The sequence below is a fragment of the Dipodomys spectabilis genome, unplaced genomic scaffold, assembly GCF_019054845.1.
Source record: "Dipodomys spectabilis isolate Male_0828 unplaced genomic scaffold, ASM1905484v1 ptg000163l, whole genome shotgun sequence".
In the NCBI taxonomy this organism is placed as follows: domain Eukaryota; kingdom Metazoa; phylum Chordata; class Mammalia; order Rodentia; family Heteromyidae; genus Dipodomys; species Dipodomys spectabilis.
Window position 1 is genome coordinate 8,060,908 of NW_024870840.1, and position 13,113 is coordinate 8,074,020.

General features: G+C 39.9%; 1 protein-coding gene across 1 annotated transcript in view; it reads right to left on the bottom strand.

The window, feature by feature from the left end:
• The window catches only part of LOC122119312 (uncharacterized protein C3orf20-like), an 84,369-nt gene that overhangs the window by 58,829 nt on the left and 12,427 nt on the right, over nt 1-13,113 (bottom strand). Inside the window, exons 4-6 of the mRNA XM_042693387.1 lie at nt 11,667-12,157; nt 5,265-5,363; nt 1,885-1,984 (exon numbers count right to left, since the gene is read on the bottom strand). Of these exons, the coding sequence (XP_042549321.1) occupies nt 1,885-1,984; nt 5,265-5,363; nt 11,667-12,157 (690 nt within the window). The remainder of the gene's footprint in view (nt 1-1,884; nt 1,985-5,264; nt 5,364-11,666; nt 12,158-13,113) is intronic.

The window sequence follows — 13,113 nt, forward strand, 5'->3', positions numbered from 1 at the left end:
TATAATAACTCCATTTAATGCTAAGAATAATGGTGAGATGGGCCTACTTACAAAATGCCATAGAGTTAGTTGGCCTGGTTTCAATGAAGAGAAAATTGGCAGTACATCTCTAGAGCCTTAAAAATGTTCATGTACTTCTTAGCAAATACCACTAAAATTCTAGTAATCTAGCTATATATATGTGTATATATATATATATATATATATATATATATATATATATACACACACACACACACACACACACACATACATATGTTTAAGACAGTTGTATAAATGTAAATGTTCAGCAACAGGAAAATGGTTCAAATTTTTTTATAACACGGATTTTTTTTGAACTCAGGGTTTTGTGCTTGCTAGGCAGACACTTTACCACTTGAGTGACACTAACCAGACCATTTTACTACAGTTATTTTTCAGACAAGGTCATATATTTATGCCTAAGTTAGCCTAAACTGAATTCTCCTATCAATATGAGAATAATAAATAAATACATGCTTTCTGAGTAACTGTGATTATAGGTGTGTAACACGATACCCAGCTTCTTTGTTGAGTTGAAACGCCCCTAAATTATTTGTCTGGGATGGTTTCAAATTGCCACCCTCCTGATCTGTCTCCCAAGTAGGTGAGATTAAAGGCATAAACCATCAGGCCCTTCTTTGACATTTATAAATTAAAAACAAAAACAAAACTGAGTGTGTAAAATACACCTCTAAAAACAACATAGTTATTCCATATTGGAAGTTAGGTAAAAAACAACAGAAACAAGTTATGGTGGGTAATAAATTGACTTTTAGAGTCAGATAAGTCTGGGTTGTGTTCCTTTTGGGTTGCACTTTGCCTTTTGTAGCTGCATGATTATAAACATTTTATAGTATGCTACATTTTATAGTATGCTCATTTTCTCATCATAAAATGAACATGATAATCACATCCTTCCCATGGGGCTTTTGTGAGGAAAGGCATCAGGCCCACCATCTAGCACTCAGTACTTTGTCAATGGTTCCTACTATTACCAAAGCCATATAATTGTTTTGATTTATCCTTTGTTGATCGGTAAGTTGCTGAGACCTTTAGGGTCTCAGCTGCTTTGCCTTTCCTTTTATTTTGTTGATTGTGGGTCTGAACTCTAGGCCTGGGCCCTGTCCCTCAGCTCTTCAGCTCAAGGCTAGCACTCTACCATTTGAGCCACAGCACCACTTCCAGCTTTTTCTGCTTATGTGGTGCTGAGGAATCGAACCCAGGGCCTCATGCATTTAAGGCAAGCACTCTACTACTGAGCCATCTTCCCTGCCCCCTTCCCCCTTTTTTTCTCCTTCTCTTCTGTTTTATGTATTCAGCCCTCTTTGCTTCCAATATTTTGGTGTATAATCCTGTCACCTGCCAAGGCTGATAATTCCTCCTGATAATTTCTCACAGTGAGTTTCCCATTGTTAACAGGAAGAGAAAAGTGTGTGTGTGTATTTGCGCACCCGTGTGCATGCACACGCACTCATACATGCACATTAGTTTTTCACATTATAGGCATAATAGGCAGATGAGTTGATGTAGTAAAAGTACTACATGCACACTCTACATCCATTCTTGCCTACCACATCATATGCTTCATCAAAGCACATGGTTATAAAAGGGTGCTGATGGCTCACATATGTAATCCTAGCTACTCAAAAGGCTGAGATCAGATCACTGAGGTTCAAAGCCAGCTTGGGCAGAAAAGTCTCTGAGACTCCAGCTCCAAAATAACCAGAAAAATTGGCTGGAGAATGTAGAATATCAGCCAAGCATGCAAAGCTGAGCAAGTAAAAGGTTTTGAGTTCAAATACTTGCAGGGGTGGGGAAAGAAGAAGGAGTATATGGTTGTAAAGACTGTAGAGAACTCCCTACATTTGAATTATGGCTACTTGTAGTCTCTTCACAGCAGCACTGAGGAGTGTCTTCCATTGTAGAATTTCCCATTTGGAATAAGGATGATTGAAGATCCAACCTTTAAAAAAAAAAAGACATATTGAACACAAAAAGGATACTTCAAAATAAATGCTAACTCAATAATCACTAGGGAAACCATGCCAAGCCACAAGTCTACCAAAGCCTATTATGGAAAAGGAACCAAAACCCAGTGGTGAAAATTATATATAAATTACCCACTAAAAAATTCTCTTCTAGGGCTGGGAAGTTGGCTCAGTGGTAGAGAGCTTGCCTTGCATGCCTGAGGCCCTGGGTTCGATTCCTCAGCACCACATAAGCAAAAAGAAAAAAGCCGGAAGTGGCGCTGTGGCTCAAATGGTAGAGCACTAGCCTTCAGCTGAAGAGCTGAGAGACAGCACTCAGGCCCAGAGTTCAGGCCCCATGACCGGACCCAAAAAAAAAAAAAATTCTCTCCTAAGCCAGGCTCTGGTGGGTCACACCTGTAACCTGTAATCCTAGCTATTCAGGAGGCTAAGATTTGAGGCTCAGGGTCAAGGCCAGCCTGGAAGGTCAGTGAGACCCTTATCTCCAATAAACTAGTCAGAAAAAGCCAAATGTGGTCTGTAGCTCAAGTGGTAGAGCACTAGCCTTAAGCATGAAGAGGCTCAGGGACAGTGTCCAGGCCCTGAGTTCAAGTGCCAAGACTGGCAAAAAAAAAAAAAAAAGAAGTTCAACATTAGTCCAGACAGGAAAGTCTATGAGACTCTCAACTCCAATTAGAGCACTAACCTTGAGAACAACTCAGAGACAGTGCCTAGGCCCTGAGTTCAAGCCCTAGAACTGGCAGGCAAAAACAAAAACAAAAAAACATACCACTCACTCCTCAAAGAGATTAGCCCAAAGCAATCTTAATTATTTGATTTTTTTTGGGGGGGGGTCTGGTCGTGGGGCCTGAACTCTGTGCCTGGGCACTGTCCCTCAGCTCTTCAGCTCAAGGCTAGCGCTCTACCACTTGAGCCACAGCACCACTTCCAGCTTTTTTCTTTTTGCTTATGTGGTGCTGAGGAATCGAACCCAGGGCCTCATGCATGCAAGGCAAGCGCTCTACCTCTGAGCCACCTTCCCAGCCCCAATCTTAATTATTTGAGGTCGTACCACAACCTTTATAACCCATGCAAATCTATTGATCAGATTCCTCAGCACTCCCTTCCCCTTCCCAACCATGGATAGAATACATAGAGGAGAGAGGCTCTCTTTAGGATTCTCCCACTAATGAACTTAGGTGTCTAATATTTCTGGATTTCAGTTTTCTCCTCTGTACAATGAGAGAATTGAATAAGCTAGTCTCAAAGGCCGCTCTCAGCTCTCATGTAAAAAGTCTACCCTTGTAGTGACCCAGTGGACAGATTCACAGGCAGCTTTCAGGTAGAAATCTGGGGAAAGAGGAAAACCTGCCATTTATTTAGTTTATCCCACTGAGTCTAGTCTATTCAATAAAGCATTAAAAATAATAAAGTTGAGAGGGGGAAAGGGGGAAAGGAGAACATGGCTTCCTATCAAACCAACGCTGTTAACTTTTGTGTTATCTCTAGAATTTTTGCTCCATACTTAGGCAACATTCAAGTGTAATTACAATGGGTATACTATGCTCCATCTCCAGGCCTTTGTCTTTGCAATAAGTTCTTCATTTTAGCCACAACTCTAGGTAAAGCTTTGCATTGGGGCAATGTGGCTCCTCCCATGTTTTTCTTCAACCTCCATTCCTTACCTTAGCCCTAGATTATGAAAGTACATGACATCTCTTCTTTAGGAGAATAGTCCCACACCATGTCATATGGCTCAAGCTGGATTGATGATTACGTTCTTTTACCATCTGCAAGCTAATAATCCAGGTCTGACCAACGATATTACTTCATCTTCCAAGAATGACATTTGTATCACTTGATCAAAGCTAATGAGAGTCATTACCTAAGACTGACACATGAAACTGGAAGAAAAGAAATCACTTGTTTCCTAAACAGAAAATATGTGAATCTAGGAGTCACAAGAACTATTTTCTTCGTCATGAAAGGAGAGCTCAATAGAAGCTCACAGATTACCAGTGACTACCAAAAGGCTTGCTATTGGATTGCCTGCTGAGAGATTTCCTGTTACTGGACCACTTCATTTGAATTTCTGAGCATTTTCATGTTGGACTTGCTGAATACCTTATATACTTAATTCCTACATAACAAAATACATTTAACTGTGCTTATGCCTAGCATATGCCCTTAGCTCTATTTCCTATCTGGCCCACCTTAGTTAGAGAGTGCCAGTTCTAAATTCTGATCCCTTGACACATCCAATTCAGAAGTATATGTAAGGAGGAGCTGGAATATAGCCCAGTGATAGAGCTCTCATAAAGCATGCTAAAGACTCTGGATTCAATCCCCAGGGGAGGTTTGGGGAAAGAAGGGGAAGAGGAAAAGAGGGAGTGAGAAGGGGAGTAGGGGGAGGGAAAAAAAGGTGGACAAGGAAGGGGATAAGGAGGGCAAGAAGGAAGAGATAGGGAAGAAGAGGAGTAGGAAGATGAAGAAAAAAAGAAGTAGAAGAGGAGGGGAGGGAGGTGGAGGAGGAGGAGAAGAAGGTAGGCAATTGGGATTAAGATATGAAAGGGACACTTGGCACCTAAGCACATTCTCTAAGTCAAGAATCTTTCAGCAGTTCTTAGAGTTGATAAAAGGTCATGAAAAGCAGGTCTATGAGACCCACAGCAGTCAATCCTCCTGTACTCCCTGAGTCATTCCCTGAGTACTCCCTGTAGTCCCTGAGTCATGCAGCAGTTGACTGTAGTATGCCATATCCATCTTCTGTTCCAAAGGATAGCAAGCTTGGCTTTTCCTAACAACTCATATCCGATCTACCTTATAACCTTATTCAATTTGAAAAACCCTGGATGGTCTCTGATAACAACCAAGGTAAGAACAAAAGTTGGCCACTTCACACACAAACTTTTGTTCCTGATAAGGAGCAAAACTGTTTGTTTTTATTGTGTAAGGACCCTGGGCCTGTATTCTAAGAACAAGAATGTTCCAAGAACAACAACATTGCCATAAAACCTGGTTCTTAAGAACATGAAGAAAAACCGCATAGGGCTTATGGAGCAAAAATCAAGGATGGCTGGGTCAGAGAGGAAAGACTATAAAAATTTAACTTACAGACTGTGGGTGTTTGACTCAGTTCCAGGAAAAGGATGTCTTGGAGCAAAGTTCGCAGTACAAGACATATAAGTGACTCCCACTCTGACTGCTCATCAGAGATGACACTGATTTGAGTGGCTAAAGGATCTTACCCTGATTTGAGTGGATAAAGGTTCTTACCATTTTCTAAACAGATCTTGGATGACAGTGAGAAGTGGATGACAGCAGAGAAATTGCTTTCCTGGCACATCTGGGAAGACTGGCTATTCCTGACAAAAGCTAAGAGAAAAGAAAAAGAAAGCAAGAAGAATGTTAGAGGGAAATGAGAAAGAAGGTAACGAACATTTTTCTAGACTATCATCAATAGAAAATCACAGTCAATAATTTATTTTCAAGCCAGGCGCTGGTGGCTAACACCTGTAATCCTAGCTACTCAGGAGGCTGAGATCTGAGGATTGTGGTTCAGAGCCAGCCCAGGTAAGAAAACCCATGAAACTCTTTTTTTTTTTTTTGGTCCGGTTGTGGGGCCTGAACTCTGGGCCTGGGCACTGTCCCTCAGCTCTTCAGCTCAAGGCTAGCACTTTACCACTTGAGCCACAGCGCCACTTCCAGCTTTTTTCTTTTTGCTTATGTGGTGCTGAGGAATCAAACCCAGGGCCTCAGGCTTGCAAGGCAAGCGCTCTACCACTGAGCCACCTTCCCAGCCCCGCCATGAAACTCTTACCTCCAATAAACCACCAAAAAACCAGAAGTGGCACTGTGGCTCAAATGGTAGAGTGCTAGCCTTGAGCTGAAGAGCGAAGGGACAGTGCCCAGGCCCAGAGTTCAAGCCCCATGACTGACACCCCCCCAAAAAAAATTTCTTGCCAGGACATTAACAAAAATTCCCATAAATAGCAAAAATAACTCATGAAATATTTTCACCATTTGCCCTGAATATGAATCAGCTTTTTAGATTGAAAACTCTTTGTATAATTCTTTGATTTATTATGACTATTTCATTTATGTCTCTCTCCTAAGAACTGATATTCCACACAAAGATTACTGACAAAGAACACATGTTTTATTTTCATTCTTTCTTTTAACAATTGGTTAAAAGTCAGAAGCCTGTTGTTAGTATACGGGAGAAGAGAAACAACTGTCATGACATAGGCCCCTCTTTAATATTACTAGGTTTTGTGCTTAAAAAGTAAATCTAGGTTTCTCTCAATGTTCTCCACATTCTGTTAGTATGCCTCTGCCTTTTTGTTTGTCTGCTTGCTTTTCTGCCAAGGTTTTTTACAAAAAAGAAAAAAAAAAGTAAGTAAATCTAGCTGAGAAATAAACTGAGTGTCAGTGGCTTATTCCTGTAATCCTAGCTACTCAGAAGGCTGAGGATTTAGCCCCGGCAGGAAAATCCGTGAGACTCTTATCTCTAATTACCCACCAAAAAAAATGCTAGCAGTGGAGCTGTGGCTCAAGTGGCAGAGTGCTAAACTTGAGCCAAAAAAAAAAAAGTGCCTAGGCCCTTAGTTCAAGGCTCAACAGGACCAGCACCAGAAACAAAAGTAAATCTAAACAAGAAACCTTATTATTTTATGAAGTGACGTAAATGTATCCTGTGGGGAAAAAAAAACATTTATCTTTTAAAAGCTGTCAGAAAAGAAAAAGTAAAAGTTTGAAAACAGAGCTCACAGAGGCCTTAAACTTTTTATATAAAGTAGGAGAGATGTAAGTCCAGGATCCCATATCAGTTATGCTGCATTTAGAATAAATAATACAAAAATTATAATGGTGAGGGAAAAAAGAAATAAGGCTATAGATAAGAATGCTCAGGGGCTGGGAAGTTGGCTCAGTGGTAGAGCCCTTGCCTTGCATGCCTGAGGCCCTAGGTTCAATTCCTCAGCACCACATAAGCAAAAAGAAAAAAGCCAGAAGTGGTGCTGTGGCTCAAGTGGTAGAGCGCTAGCCTTGAGCTGAAGAGCTGAGGGACAGCGCCCAGGCCCAGAGTTCAGGCCCCACGACCGGACCCAAAAAAAAAAAAAAAAAAAAAGAATGCTCATAGTGCCCATGATATATTTATTGGACATTCAATATATTCTAGGCATTATGCCTAGAATTATATAATTTAATTGTCTCAACTAAGTTCTATCATCTTCATTTTACAAGTGAGAAAATGAAGATAGATTTCAGAGAGAAAGAGAAAGATGGCAGATTGGAAGCAGCCACCATTTTCAACCTGTAAATGTAAAGAATCCACCAATGACATAAAAGTAACAAGATTGTGAGGAAGGAAGAAGAAAGAAAGGAGAAACTACAAGGAGTTCAAGAAGTTGTAGGAATTTATAGAGAGCCAAACAAAGAACCACCAAAGAACAGGGCAAGGAGTCCTGAGCTGGCATCCTGCTCTCCTGGCTAGAGAAGGGTGCCTGAAGATTGCTAACACCAGGACTATCCTTTCTGTCTCATTCCTACTACTAGTAAGGAAGAACTACCAAGAGCACCAAAATATATCTTGGATCTTATATTCATCTAAAAGATCTGAGAAATAGAAGTGACTAGTTTCCACTAAAGCTTACCACAAACACAAGGCTGTGGCTTACTACGTGTAATGTCTTGCAAAACCAAGCTTTCCCATCCCGAGTGGAGAAGATTCCATACAATGTCTTAAGCACTGAAATCAACTATTTATCAACAGAAACATACTCTGCCAATCTACATACCACCATCCTGCTATCAACTTATCTTAACAAAGCTGCAAAAAAAAAAACCCTGAAAATGTATAGCACAGTAAGTCTCAATAAATCCTGGACCCAGAATAGTAAATCCCAGAGAAAGATCACAAAATTCATGAATAAAGTAATATGCTTCCCTTAAAAACCAGTTACACCACAATAAAGGTCTTAAGTGAGAGTGAAGAAAAAGAAAGTCTAAACAATAAGCTCGATGAAACAATGATAAGAATGGTTAATGAAATAAAGAGATGTTTAAAAAAACATATGAATTTAGCCGGGCCCCAGTGGCTCATGCCTGTAATCCTAGCTACTCAGGAGGCTGAGAGCTAAGGATCACAGTTCAAAGCCAGTCCAGACAGGAAAGTCCATGAGATTCTTATCTCCAATAAACCACTAGAAACCCAGAAAACTGCTGTGGCTCAAGCAGTAGAGCACTAGCCTTGAGCTGAAGAGCGCAGGGACAGAGACCAGGCCCAGAGTTCAACCCCACGACTAACAACAACAACAACAACAAAAACCATGAATTTATAGACAATTCCAACAAACAAGAAAATTGAACAAACAAGAGAAATCAAACAAACAAGAAAATACAAACAATTGGATGAACTAAAGAAGGCAATGCAAGATATGGGCGAGAAATTCAATAAATAGATAGAAACCTGGGGAAAAAAAAAACAAATCAAAATCCTGGAAACTGCTCAAACAAAAAACTCAACCAAAAGTCTAGAAGAAGTTAGGAGATGGGAAGGTGGCTCAGTGGTAGAGTGCTTGCCCAGCGTGCATAAAGCCCTGGGTTCGATTCCTTAGTCCCACATACACAGAAAAGGCTGGAAGTGGTGCTATGGCTCAAGTGGTAGAGTGCTAGCCTTGAGCAAAAGAAGCTCAGGGAACAGTGCCCAGGCCCTGAGTTCAAGCCACAGAACGGAAACAAAAATAAAGAAGTTTAAATGAAATTAAAGCAGAGAATCAGAGGTCAAAGGTAAAGCATAGGAATTAGACACTTAGAAGACACCTAGGGCACTTACAAGATTTCTCAAAGGGCTGGGAAGGTGGCTCAGTGGTAGAGCGCTTGCCTTGCATGCATGAGGCCCTGGGTTTTATTCCTCAGCACCACATAAGAAAAAAGAAAAAAGTCGGAAGTGGCGCTGTGGCTCAAGTGGTAGAGCTGAAGAGCTGAGGGACAGCGCCCAAGGCCAGAGTTCAGGCCCTACGACTGGACCCACCCCCCCCAAAAAAGAAGATTTCTCAGAGTCCCTCAAAAGATCAAAATCATTAATTATGGTGATTGACAAGGAAGAAAATAAAAATGTAGAGCATCATTGAGAACCTATTCAACAAAATAATTGCTGAAGGCCGGCTCTGGTGGCTCACACCTGTAATCCTAGCTACTCAGGAGGCTGAGATATGAGGATCACAATTCAAAGCCAGCCTGGGCACAGACTCATCTCCAATAAACCACTAGAAAACAGGAAGTGGTGCTGTGGCTCAAGCGGTAGAGCCTTGCCTTGAGCTGAAGAGTGCAGAGACGGCTCCCAAGCCCAGAGTTCAAGTCCCACGACCGACCAAAACAAAACATGCGGTGGGGGGGGGAGGGGGAGGAAGATTGGGTGGTAGGGTGGGGGGAGGATGGGAAGGGATGGGAAGGGGAAACAAAGGAGGAGGCTACAATGCTTGATAAGAAATGTACTCATTAAAAAAATAAATAAATAAATAAATAAAAAAGGGGCTGGGAAGTTGGCTCAGTGGTAGAGGGCTTGCCTTGCATGCTCAAGGCACTGGGTTCGATTCCTCAGCACCACATAAGCAAAAAGAAAAAAGCCGGAAGTGGCGCTGTGGCTCAAGTGGTAGAGCACTAGCCTTGAGCTGAAGAGATGAGGGACAGCGCCCAGGCCCAGAGTTCAGGCCACACGACCGGACACAAAATAAATAAATAAATAAATAAATGTACTCATTATCTTGCCCATGTAATTGTAACCCCTCTGTACAGTATTTTCACAATTAAAAAAAAATTTGCAGAAAATTTCCTCAATCTTGAAAAAGAGAGTACCATCAATGTGATGGAAGCCTACAGAACTTCAAATGTGTTTTTACACACTATAGTAAAGACACTAAAATTACAGAACAAACTAAGAATATTGGAAGCTGCAAAAAGAGATGACAAGTAAAGTGACAAGCCTAAGCTGGATATTAGTAGCTCAAACCTTTAATCCTGGTTACCCAGGAAGCTGAGATCTGAGAATCATGGCTCAAAGCTAGCCTGGACGAGAAAGTCTGTGAAACTCTTATCTCCAATTAACCACTGGGAAACTAGAAGTGGCACTGTGGTTCAAAGTAGTAGAGTACTAGCCTTGAGCAAAAAAGCACAAGGACAGTGCCCTGGCCCAGAGTTCAAGCCCCATGACCACCACCACCACCAGCAACAACAAAAAAGGCAATCTTATTAAAATAAGAGCCTATTTCTTAACACAAACACTAAATCTAAGGAATACATGGAAAAAAACAGTTCAAGCCCTGTAAGACAACAATCGCCAACCTAGATTGTTTTGCCCAGTGAAGCTAAGTATCAACATTCAACAAAACAATGATGGAAAAATAAAAACTTCCAGGATAGACAAAAGCTAATGTAATTCATGACTATTCAGAACTGCAAAACATACTTAAGGGAATCCACTCACAGAAGAAAATAAAAAACAGAAATAAATAGGAAAGGATGAGGATAGAAGCATCACAAAACAATCTGATAAAATAGATTTCAACTTAAAATCAATCAGAAAAGACAAAGAAAGTCATTTTCTATTTAAAAGGGAATGATCCATGCAAAGAAATTTACAATTTGTAACATATATACATCAAATAGTAGCACATCCACGTTCATTAAACAAACACTTCTAGATTTACAAGCTCTGATAGACCACAACACAATAATAGTGGGACCGTTCAATACCCCACTCTCATGAATACATAAAACATCCAAACCAAAAAAATAAAAAAAGTCTTAGAATTATATGACTCTATAGATTAAATGGACTTAACAACCATCTACAGGGTATTTCATCCAGCAGTGGCACAATATACATTCTTCTCAGCAACCCATGGAACTTTCTCCAAAATAGATCATATCCTAAGACTTAAAGCAAGTCTTAGCAAATATTAAAAAATTGAAATAATGTTTTGCATTCTATGAGGCCATAATGGAATTAAACTAGAGCTTAACAGCAAAATAATAGAACAGAAAATACACAAGCACATAGAGACTGAATATGCTGTTGAATGACATATGAAATAATAGGAAAAATAAAAAAGTTCCTAGAATCTAATGAAAACACATCCTATCAGGACCTCTGGGGTATAGAAAAGGCAAGATTTAGAGGAAAATTTATAGCCATGAATACCTACATAAAAAACAACAATAGCAACCACTAGAAAGCACTCAAACATGATATTATGCTATAGTTTTGTGAGATCTTATGTGGAGAAAATAGGTAAATTACCCACGGGTCTCTTCATGTCTTTATGTTATTTCTCATAACTGTATTGGAAGTACAATTATCTTAAAGTATAGTTTAGATTAAGAATATCTTTGTGGCAGCATTGCATTTCTGTTGAATCTTCCTGCTAGAAGAAAATCTCAAGGACATCATAAAATGCAGAATCTGGTAAAGCCTAATGGATGCTTTTATTGAAAATGCCACGAACTCTTGTACCTGACATTCATTATTCATTATTCTTCACTTACTAGAATGATTAACACAAACCCAATAACATTAAAATAATATATAAGTATTGCCTTGCCAATATTTCACTTACTAGCTTTTATTTATTTATCCCAGACTATAACTAATAAATGTAACAAATATCTTCTACTTACACATTTTTCCCAAAGGTTTACTTGGTACAACATGGAGACCTTTTTTGGCTTTAACCAGGTGATTTTCTTTATGAAGTTCTTCTTTTGGATTGTTGCTGATTTTGAAATTGTTCGAGTCAATGATGGTACTGGAACTGGAATCTCTGTGTAAAGCTTTGTCTTGCTCTGGTGTTGTAGGTGTAGTATCTTCTGTAAAATCTTGCCAACTATAATTCATGAGATTCTCAATCCCCACAGGAAAAGTCATTTGGTACTCAGCATATTTCTGCAATGTTTTCCCAAGTTCATATAGTATTTCAGGAGCAGTTAGTTTGTATTCTTCAAGTAGGTTCTTTTGCAAGTACATTTTGGAGAGTTTAGGACTTGGAGAAAGGCTGAGCATTCTAGGAGATTCTGAGAAACCAAGAGAATGGGACTTATCCTTTTCCTCAATTAAAGCTACTGTACCCACTCTGGTAAGCTTTTGTTCTTTTGATTTTTTCTTCTTATGACTGTAAAGAACATATGTGAGCATTAAAAACATTTACACTAATGATGTAATTTTCTTTCTAGAAATTCATATTGTTGGATTAAATATGATTAAAAAGATGCATAATGCACAAAATGTTTGTTTTGGGGTTGTTTTCTTTTGGGGGAGTGACGATTGTGGGGCTTGGAACTCAGGGCCTTGGCAGTGTCCCTGAACTCTTTTGCTTAAAGTTAGCACTATGTCACTTTGAGCCACAATACCACTCCGGTTTTCTGGTGGTTAATTGGAAATGAGAGAGAGTCTCTCAGACTTTCCTACCCTGGTGGCTTCAAACCTTGATTTCTGGCACATGGCTTATAACATTTTCTTTTTTTTTATGAGGCAGTACTGAGTGTTTCCAAACAGGCTTCTCAAGACATATCCCAAAGCCAGGTGCCGTTGGCTCACACCTACTCAGGAGGCTGACATCTGAGGATTGCGGTTCAAAGCCAGTCCAGGCAGGAAAGTCTGTGAGACTCTTATCTCCAGTAAACCACCAGAAAACCGGAAGTAGCACTGTGGCTCAAGTGGTAGAGTGCTCGCCTTGTGCTTAAGAGCTAATGGGCAGTGCCCAGGCCCAGAGTTCAAGACCCACAACTGGACCCCCCCCCCAAAAAAAAGAAGAAAAGAAAATGTAGCAAGTATAGGATAAAAAAGTGGAATGACTAATTCCATTAATTCATTCATCTTTGTGAGCTTTGACGCATTTCATGATTGGTAACTACAAATCTTTAATAGGCATATTCTACATAAATACTATTTGAAGAACTGGGAACAGAGAAGTGATTAAGACCAATCCTTTCTTGAGGGGAGAATAAATAAATAAAAAAATAAACAAATAAATGGTATTATCACTTAGAACACTGGAAAGTAATAAATACAACAAAAAAGTTAATAATGGCAGGAACAGTAGAAATCTGAAATAGATAATTTAAAAAG